The 10,243-nt window shown below is 45.8% G+C and overlaps 1 protein-coding gene and 1 pseudogene across 2 annotated transcripts; one reads left to right on the top strand and one right to left on the bottom strand.

Annotated features, from left to right (window-relative positions):
* Positions 1 to 1,162: 1,162 nt before the first annotated feature.
* LOC139452438 (uncharacterized) lies at positions 1,163 to 3,557 on the bottom strand. Of its 2 annotated transcripts, XM_071233913.1 has the most exons (3): positions 3,221 to 3,557; positions 1,646 to 2,866; positions 1,163 to 1,446 (listed from the first exon to the last, which is right to left on the bottom strand). In XM_071233913.1, exons 2-3 carry the CDS (start codon positions 2,291 to 2,293, stop codon positions 1,441 to 1,443), a joined length of 654 nt encoding a protein of 217 aa, XP_071090014.1. In that variant the 5' UTR covers positions 2,294 to 2,866; positions 3,221 to 3,557; the 3' UTR covers positions 1,163 to 1,440. The 2 variants fall into 2 exon arrangements, with proteins under 2 accessions (XP_071090014.1, XP_071090013.1); XM_071233912.1 differs by having other exon boundaries at positions 1,163 to 2,866.
* Positions 3,558 to 7,301: 3,744 nt separating this feature from the next.
* LOC139451826 (uncharacterized) lies at positions 7,302 to 9,654 on the top strand (annotated as a pseudogene).
* Positions 9,655 to 10,243: the final 589 nt, after the last annotated feature.

Genomic DNA, 10,243 nt, shown 5'->3' with positions numbered 1-10,243 from the left:
GCTAGATGTGTACACTGTCAGTCGGGTGTGTGTAGTGTCAGCTAGATGTGTACACTGTCAGTCGGGTGTGTGTAGTGTCAGCTAGATGTGTGCAGTGTCAGTCAAATGTGTGTAGTGTCTGCTAGATGTGTGCAGTGTCAGTCAGATGTGTGTAGTGTCTGCTAGATGTGTGCAGTGTCAGTCAGATGTGTGTAGTGTCAGTCAGATGTGTGTTTATTATCAGTCAGATGTGTGTTTATTATCAGTCAGATGTGTACACTGTCAGTCGGGTGTGTGTATTATCAGTCAGGTGTGTGTGTAGTGTCAATCAGATGTGTGTAGTGTCCGCTAGATGTGTGCAGTGTCAGTCAGATGTGTGACGTGTCAGCTAGATGTGTGTGTAGTATCAGTCAGATGTGTGCAGTGTCAGTCATATGTTGATAGTGTCATTCAGGTGTGTGTATTATCAGTCAGATGTGTACACTGTCAGTCGGGTGTGTGTATTATCAGTCAGGTGTGTGTGTAGTGTCAATCAGATGTGTGTAGTGTCCGCTAGATGTGTGCAGTGTCAGTCAGATGTGTGACGTGTCAGCTAGATGTGTGTGTAGTATCAGTCAGATGTGTGCAGTGTCAGTCATATGTTTATAGTGTCAGTCAGGTGTGTGTATTATCAGTCAGATGTGTACACTGTCAGTCGGGTGTGTGTAGTGTCAGCTAGATGTGTGTTTATTATCAGTCAGATGTGTACACTGTCAGTCGGGTGTGTGTAGTGTCAGTCAGATGTGTGTAGTTTCAGCTTGATGTGCGTGTACTGTCAGTCAGATGTGTGTGTAGTGTCAGTCAGTTGTGCATATCAGTTAGATATGTTTGTCACCCAATGAAACCATTTATGAAATGTCACATTCACCCATAGTTATATTCATCTGTGATCAAGTGTAGTGAGTTAAGGGTGAAGGCTATCACAGTGACATCTGTGATCAGGTGTAGTGAGTTAAGGGTGAAGGCTATCACAGTCACATCTGTGATCAGGTGTAGTGAGTTAAGGGTGAAGGCTATCACAGTGACATCTGTGATCAAGTGTAGTGAGTTAAGGGTGAAGGCTATCACAGTGACATCTGGGATGACAAAAGAATGAGATCCTTGTACGAGTCGATACAGAGAACAGTCAAATATTTACCTACTTTCAACTCAACGTTTTATTTTGGCTAAAATCCCCGATACTCTCCAACTGGGTTTCCCTTGATTTAGCAATATACATACCAAATGTATGACACACACAGAGGAGATATTTGTGGACTTCTACCGGAGCAGACGACAGTCAGCAGACGATAGTCCTCAGTTTCTCAGTTCACAACGCTTTAGAGCAGAGGTGTCACTCAAACAGGGCCATACACCAGTAATCTCCAGGTCCGAACACAATGATGCACCACGGGGCGCCTGCTGTCTCGTTCACATCACTGTTTAAACCTTCAACACAACAAATATACATCCAATAACAGTGACAAAAATATATATTTTTACCCAGTTTTGCATAAGCATAAAATCATTCAAGCCCCGTGTCTTCTGCGATTGGCAACGTTTTCTTTCTTATCAGTTTATCATGCATACAAGTTGATGAGGAGGATTTTAATAATTTATCCGTTCTCAGGGATTGGGGGGAACCAACCGATAGCCCTGGGACAAGGGTCTCTCGTGTGGGGTACGTCTCATACTCTTCCCCCTCGGAGCTGGACGCGCTGGTGTTGAAGGGGGGCCTGAGAGGCTCTCCATCCTCACTCCACCTCGTCTCCTCCGGAACCTCAACGTCCACCCCTTCCTCTCCCGCACCCTCGGTGTAAGCTATTTCATCTAAAGGCACACATTTTTCAATACTTTCCAACCAGATTTGACACCGACGAGCGTTCTCCTCTTTATAAGACCTATCGTCAAGCACCTGTCTATTTCGAAGCCCGAATTCTTGAGGTTTGGTTTCGGCAAGACTCATAGTCAATGCGCCATCAGGCAGATCCTCCTCGTCTATCACATGTTGACTACGGGTCCGGTGTATTTTGGCACGCACCCGCTTTAACCCTTTACATGTTCTGCTCCCACCCTGAGGATGAGGGGTGGGGATTTTGCTCTCCCCCGAATCATGCACACCTGACTTGGCACAGTATGTTTTACCCGAATCGCCATGATCCTGCGTTTTATTCAAGTCTTTACTATGAGATGAAGGTGCTGGGTCGACGAAGTCCCTCCAACGAGGTGGTTTTGGCGGTTTCAGAATGCTAGCTCCGACCGCCATACTACTAGGTTTCATGGAGCTTCTTTGCATTCTATTTTCCGCTAATCTCTTGGGTTTGGGTAAAACAAACTCTCAAGTCATAAATAAAATTTGCAAGAAAACTTTAAACTGTACACCAGAGACCGTATGTATCCACGCGAATCAACCACCAACAGGCGACCTCGGAAGGCAAAGGTCATAACCTCTCGACCACATTTTGAAAAGCTCACCTTACTGCGATAATCGCTCACATTCTCGATAGCACCACTGAAACACAGACACGGTATGAACTTGGCAGGGAAGAACAATGTAGAGTGGGCGCCATGTTTCTGTACCACACAATAGATCCGTACAGTTGGAAGAAGCATCCGCCCCGCCGACGATGTGGTAAAACAATACGTGTTTCCTGACTGTTTCCTAACTGTCTGAATACGCCAAATCTGAGCAACACATAAGATGATTGCGTCGCCTTATCCCATTTACACACCCAGCACACATATATCCACCGTATCCTTCATTATATCCTGTGAGTGGCCAGGGTTGACCCCCCTGCCTTATAAAGGGGCACGTATGGCTACTTCAAAACATCTCTTCAAAGGCAGGCCACATCTCAGTCGGAGAAACCTGTAAGCAAAATGGCGAAAGGGATTTGGCAGATTCTCAACTTACAGACAGAGCTTGCGGTAAAAAAAACGAGCTGTAAATATCAATTGTATATTTACCGTACTATTACCTAGAGTTTAATCTGACCTGGCGAGTTTATAAGCCCCTCGTATCGAGAATATCAACTGCTGGCATTTCTACTGAATAGGCGAAACGGTAGGGGAGCGTATGAGGTGCCGAGCGCACTGAAGTCCGAGGTCACTTATTTACAGCTATAGACTTAACTGTTCCACTGCCGATCAAACATTGGTAGATGTTCACAGTTGTCATAATCAACCCTGAATTCAAATAAGGGCAAATGGAGAGCGGGCTTACCTTGTTTAAATGTGTTTAGTCCACGTAAACCAGACTTCCCACCACCTATCGGCAGTAACTGGAGTATATCAATTCAAGATGCGGTGCCTCCGGGAGTCGGAATTAGGTCATAATGGGAAGAGATGCGAGTTGATGGTCCTCCCTTAGTTCAGGCAAAGTGAGAGCGGCGACGGCACCGACACCTAATCTTGAGTGTACATCCCTACGGATTCATTTCTAGACAATTCTGGGAAGTACAATCACTCTGGAGCCACAGACAAAGCAAGCAAGCCCGACAGGTTCACACATGCGCACGCCAGTATTACAAGAACTAGGAGCAGAAGAAAGCTTGGCTCATCGGACCTATGCCTAAGCGGTGTCTATCTGTGGGGGGAGGGGAGGGGAAGGAGGGTGTGGGTGGGGGGAGGCACAGATAATTGACACCGAAATCTCTCCAGTTTCCGCTAACAGTGCCTATGTGGGCAGTAAGCGTTGTTTTCGTGTGGAGGGGGATTGTGATGGGGTTGATGGTGCAGCGTGCAAGCTTCGTGCACTTTAAGTAACGGTTCTGGTCGGGAGAAAATTGTGTCGTACTTTACGTAAGTCGAGACGCTCGTGTCATTTAGTACACCGAAGCTCAAGTAATAGAAAATATGATTAAATTCCAAAATCTTGACTGAGAGCGATTACTTCCGTTTCGCTGACGGAAGATTTATGACTGTGAAGCGTCTTTAGAAATTTCAAAACACTAGCTGCGATTGTCTGTAGCCGAGAGATAGATACAATTATCAGTAAATAGGAAAAAATATAAAGTGGGACTCAAAGAACTCTTTGGATAGATTGTTTTGGCGTGTCGTTGGCGATAAGTGGCTTATTACATGTTTTGCAATTGTTTTGAATTAAAATAGATAATTATTTACAGTGGGAAAAGAAAGAGAATACAAAAAAGGGTCATTTTTAAGTTACTGTTTACTAAATATCTTTGTTCGGTATATCCGGTGTTGACTGCTGATCAGTGCAGTGTGCAATGTTTTTGACACATATCATTAATCATACTGTATCAGTAACGTGTGACGCATGCAGCAATATGACATACCACGTGACATTCAGACATCTCATTCATGACAACTCGGGTATTGGTGATGTGTCACGTGTAACAGTGCCAGATACAGACGTGACAACAAAACAACAAGTTGGGTATGCTCCGGTTATCAATATGAAGTGTCCGTATTTTAAAACATTTAGTTTCTTCCGGTTTGATTGTTTTGTACATGTCATTCGAAACACACTTTTCAATATCGATGTCATGCTGTAAACATTCAGAGCGTTTCGACAATATTTGGGCCGTTATGCGGTGGTGTTTCTTTTTCTCTGGTGGAGGTTTTGGGGTGATTTTCGGAAAAATCATTAATTCGGCTCCGTATGTGACCCCTTAAAACGTTCTTGTACTGAGAGACTTTCACAAGCTCACATGCTACCGATTTGGGGATGTAAATACTTTATTTTCTGATATCTTATGAATCAAATTACTGATATCAGTTCTTTTTAGATATCAGTAAATACGACTCGAATTTGTGATGCCCAAAAAGCCTATTTGGTAATATAAAAATGTGGTTTTGTTATATAAATATATTATTGATATAACAAAATAGGGAATAGATATTAAAACGGCGTCCTATACATAATTGTTCTGATGAGTTTTGCTGACCAACTGAAGGTTCGTGCAGCTCATCAAATCCTGGAAATGTCATGAAATCTTAGCTTGAGGTTTTCAGGTCCGGAATAATTTTGAAAATAGAAAATTGTTATAGCGTCATGGAAAAGACATGGAAAATAATATTTTTATAGCGGTAATTCTATTTATGGTGATATAATGGCAGGAAAAAATAGTAAACCTAGTACTACCCACGACTATGCATGAGTACTGCATGATTTATCACTACAAACATCGGTGTATGTAGCTTTAGGGTCTTCTCTTGTTAGGTGATTTGTAGTTCTCTAATGTCATGGAAAAGTGGCTTGGAAAAGTCATCACAGCTTGTCAGACAAATAGTCTGTGAACCCTTTTGGCGTAAAACGACTCAACCACTTTCGTCTGCTTTAATTTTATCGCACATTTAGCGCTAAACGTACGAGAGAAACTGAAAGCAGAATTAACTGCTTATCATGAAAGTTGGAAAACAAAAGGTGGGCGAAAACAGACTCGTTATTGGTCACTTGTTACTGAATAACAACATTACGTTTTATTCCAAAGTCGAAATGCGAGGCATTTTGGAGTGGGGGTAGTTTCCCCGATACAAATAGCCACTGAGAAACGCTGACGTCACGACAAGACAAACAAAGTATCCTCCCGCAAGACCGAGCCATCCGCTTCCGGAATCGGTGGCTTCGGCTGTACATTGCACCGCGAAATATTCAAAGAATTCTACCGAGGAGAAACAAAATACACACTTTCCATTCCTGAGTGACGAACCATGTGCACACGATGTGAATAAAACACCCTGTTCTCAATGACGTTGTCGTCGTCGACGGCGGAGAATGTTGCTGTATTGTCCGCGCAGGACCAGAAATCCTTTACAGTTTGCAACACCTCAATCATTTAGGAGTGAGTAAGTGAGTATGGTTTTACACCGATCAGTATCACAGCGGGGGACACCTCAAATGGACTTAACACTTTGCACTTCGGCGTAATGAGCGAACGCTTGATAACCATTGGTCTACCGCACCGCGCCCTAACATGTAACATATTGTTAATGTATTTTTTTGGATGGTAAATATCCTTTATTGGGACTAAGCGTTGTATTTAGAAAGCCTTGGCGTCATACAGGATATTTACCATCCCAAAACACACTCTTCATCATATAGTCCTTAAAAAACAAACTATTCTTATTTCTCCCAAACAGTACCTAACCACTCTCTTCAGACTATTATTTTATCAGTTTCGGGCTATTTCCTTGTAAAATTGGAAGGGAAAGAATTGTATGTGATGCAATATCCCATATGAGGAAGATCTCACTGAAGGGAGGATCTCGTCAGATACAGGTCCACACTTAAACTACATGTATTATCGACATTAGCACTAACTTGACCTAATCCTAGATATTGCATCCAGTACTATGATAAGATACCTTGTAGACCTGTTATATCTAGACAATGTTCTAAATGAGGGAGACATACCTTTGATTGTGACAGACATGTATTTTTAGATTGTGAGTATTTTGTCAATGATCGAAATAAATCTTCTCCACCCTCACTGACAAACTGGATGTTGAAAGTTTTGTTCAATTTGAACTTCTGGAAGAGAATCATATGCTTGCACTATTGTGGGGTCAGTTCTAATACAACCTGCAGTTGTGAATCTGAGTACTTGGGAAAGCATATAGTTAATGTATTGTGAACACATCTTAAGTCTGAACAATGTATCCGACTGTTCCCTGGTTGCATCTGATGTATGCAATAGCTCTCACTCTGTGTATATATCTGATGATGAATATATAGTTTATATTTATGTAATAACTAGCGCTATACATTAGCTCTGGGAAGTATCGGAGGTATTGTAAATCTTCCCTTTAAATTCTGGGGGAGATTCATTCATTCATACTTTCAGTATATAATTGTTTCTTTTCGTGTTAAGAATAATGAAGTGTATTTATTCTTAGTCGATTCATTACTAGAAGTAATATTCCGTGAATTTTAAAAACGGTTTATATATATCCCACGCACCAAATGTTCAGTATCTTACTTCAGGTCCGTGTTATGAAGAAATGAAAAGATATAACAAGATAATTTCCCTCAAAAGATGTGATTAGGCTTACAGATAGAGACAGCGAACGTTTTCTTCATTTGCTGGACATCTATGTTTTAGCCTTGACTAACATTTTGTCCCTGAAAATATTTTAAGATGTCCTAAAAATATGAAAAAGGGAGCCCCGACAATCTCTTCATTTCAACCGAAGAACTCTAGACTGTCCAAATCATTGTACACTTGCTAGGGAAATTTCGAATCCCGGGTTTATAGGCGATGTGGACTGTTCCACGTGAAGATGAATGATCTGCTAACATCACTAAGGAAGATACACCAAACAGTCTCCGCTGACAGACAATGGCAGGGGGATGTGTAGAAACACAACAGGTGAGCCTTCCGTCTTAAGTCGGCAGGGGAATACCATCACATGCGTGGGTGGATGCTTGCGGGTTCTCCTGGCGGCAGACAGCGTGCTGCGAAGACGCGCCAAAATCTTCTGATGGGCGAAATGTCGGGAGGTGTGGTATGGAATCTTCACTCGATGGGCGTGTCTTCGGCCATACGTAAAAAAACCGCGATCTACACAACATGTACGCTTACGCCTTGTTTGTTTTTCTGCTATTTATTTTCGTTGTAGCGCGTTACGATGGTATGTCAATGAGCGGTAACGCTGGGATCAGGCCTCGGCGTATTTGTGCGACCTCAGCAGATACAACCATGGCCCATCAAAGTGGTTCGTTTTGCCACAATGTCCATCCAGTATGGGTAATTCACGAAGAACGTACGTAACGCCGCTTGCGTTGGTGGTGTGAAACATGTTTGACGTAGACACGTAACTATGGCACCTACGCGTGTTTACTAAAGGAAGCGAACGGAAACTGACATTAGGCGCCTTGGCTTGTATATCACCGAGTCCTTGAATACCCGACTTGTTTCGTACACTGTTGCTTGGGGTTAAGATGGTGAATTGGTACTATTGTGGAACGTAATTTAAATTTTCTTCTTTTTCTTGCGACAATTGTCTTTTGGACTCTTTTTGAGAGACAAACAAAGTTTCGGCTTCAATACATATAATTGTCTCTCAAATGTGACAATAATCATTTTGCAACACATTTTTAGGACATGTCCAGCCACAAAATAGGTATTGGTACCAGCCCCTAGCTCCAACAGGCCACCCCTCGCTCCAGCAGGCCACCCCCTAGCTTCAGCAGGCCACCCCCTAGCTCCAGCAGACCATCCCCTAGCTCCAGCAGACCATCCCCTAGCTCCAGCAGACCACCCCTAGCTCCAGCAGGCCACCCCTAGCTCAAGCAAACACCACTAGATCCAGCAGGCCACCCCTAGCTCAGGCAGACCACACCTAGCTAGAGCAGGTCACCCCTTAGCTCCAACAGGCCACCCCTAGCTCCTACAAACCACCCCTCGATCCAGCAGACCACACCTAGCTCCTACAAACCACACTTAGATCCAGCAGACCACACCTAGCTCCTACAAACCACCCCTAGATCCAGCAGACCACACCTAGCACCTACAAACCACCCCCAGATCCAGCAGACCATCCCCTAGCTCCAGAAAACCACACCTAGCTCCAACAGGCCACCCCTAGCTCAAGCAAACACCCCTAGATCCAGCAGGCCACCCCTAGCTCCAGCAGACCACACCTAGCTCCAGCAGGTCAACCCCTAGCTCCAACAGGCCACACCTAGCTCCTACAAACCACCCTAGATCCAACAGACCACACCTAGCTCCTACAAATCGACCCTAGATCCAGCAGACCACACCTAGCTCCTACAAACCACCCCTAGCTCCAACAGACCACACCTAGCTCCTACAAACCACCCCTAGATCCAGCAGACCACACCTAGCTCCTACAAACAACCCCTAGATCCAGCAGACCACACCTAGCTCCTACAAACCACCCCTAGATCCAGCAGACCACACCTAGCTCCTACAAAATACCCCTAGATCCAGCAGACCACACCTAGCTCCTACAAACCACCCCTAGCTCCAGCAGACCACACGTAGCTCCAACAGGCCACCCCTAGCTCCAGCAGGCCACCCCTAGCTCCAACAGACCACACTTAGCTCCTACAAACCACACCTAGCTCCAGCAGACCATCCCCTAGCTCCAACAGGCCACCCCTTAGCTCTATCAGACCACCCCTTAGCTCTATCAGACCACCCCTAGCTCCAGCAGGCCACCCCTAGCTCCTGCAGACCGTCCCCTAGCTCCAGCAGACCACACCTAGCTCCAACAGGCCACCCCTAGCTCAAGCAAACACCCCTAGATCCAGCAGGCCACCCCTAGCTCAGGCAGACCACACCTAGCTCCTACAAACCACCCCTAGCTCCAACAGACCACACCTAGCTCCTACAAACCACCCCTAGCTCCAACAGACCACACCTAGCTCCTACAAACCACCCCTAGATCCAGCAGACCATCCACTAGCTCCTACAAACCACCCCTAGCTCCAACAGACCACACCTAGCTCCTACAAACCACCCCTAGCTCCAGCAGACCATCCACTAGCTCCTGCAGGCCACCCCTATCTCCAGCAGACCACACCTAGCTCCTACGAACCACCCCTAGCTCCAGCAGACCATCCACTAGCTCCTACAAACCACCCCTAGCTCCAACAGACCACACCTAGCTCCTACAAACCACCCCTAGCTCCAACAGACCACACCTAGCTCCTACAAACCACCCTAGATCCAGCAGACCATCCACTAGCTCCTACAAACCACCCCTAGCTCCAACAGACCACACCTAGCTCCTACAAACCACCCCTAGCTCCAGCAGACCATCCACTAGCTCCTGCAGGCCACCCCTAGCTCCGGCAGACCATCCACTAGCTCCTGCAGGCCACCCCTAGCTCAGGCAGACCATCCACTAGCTCCAACAGACCACACCTAGCTCCTACAAACCACCCCTAGCTCCAGCAGACCATCCACTAGCTCCTGCAGGCCACCACTAGCTCAGGCAGACCATCCACTAGCTCCTGCAGATCACCCCTAGCTCAGGCAGACCATCCACTAGCTCCTGCAGGCCACCCCTAGCTCCAGCAGACCATCCACTAGCTCCTGCAGGCCACCCCTAGCTCCAGCAGACCATCCACTAGCTCCTGCAGGCCACCCCTAGCTCCAGAAGACCATCCACTAGCTCCTGCAGGCCACCCCTAGCTCCAGCAGACCATCCACTAGCTCCTGCAGGCCATCCACTAGCTCCTGCAGGCCACCCCTAGCTCAGGCAGACCATCCACTAGCTCCTGCAGGCCACCCCTAGCTCCAGCAGACCATCC

This window comes from Haliotis cracherodii, unplaced genomic scaffold, assembly GCF_022045235.1.
Source record: "Haliotis cracherodii isolate W230 unplaced genomic scaffold, xgHalCrac1.p SCAF_9, whole genome shotgun sequence".
NCBI lineage: Eukaryota > Metazoa > Mollusca > Gastropoda > Lepetellida > Haliotidae > Haliotis > Haliotis cracherodii.
Note: the sequence above shows the minus strand (reverse complement) of the source record. Positions and strands in the feature narration are given on the sequence as shown.

Excerpts from the sequence above, each read along its gene's own strand:
- LOC139452438 (XM_071233912.1), bottom strand. The coding sequence starts at position 2,293 with ATGCAAAGAAGCTCCATGAAACCTAGTAGTATGGCGGTCGGAGCTAGC.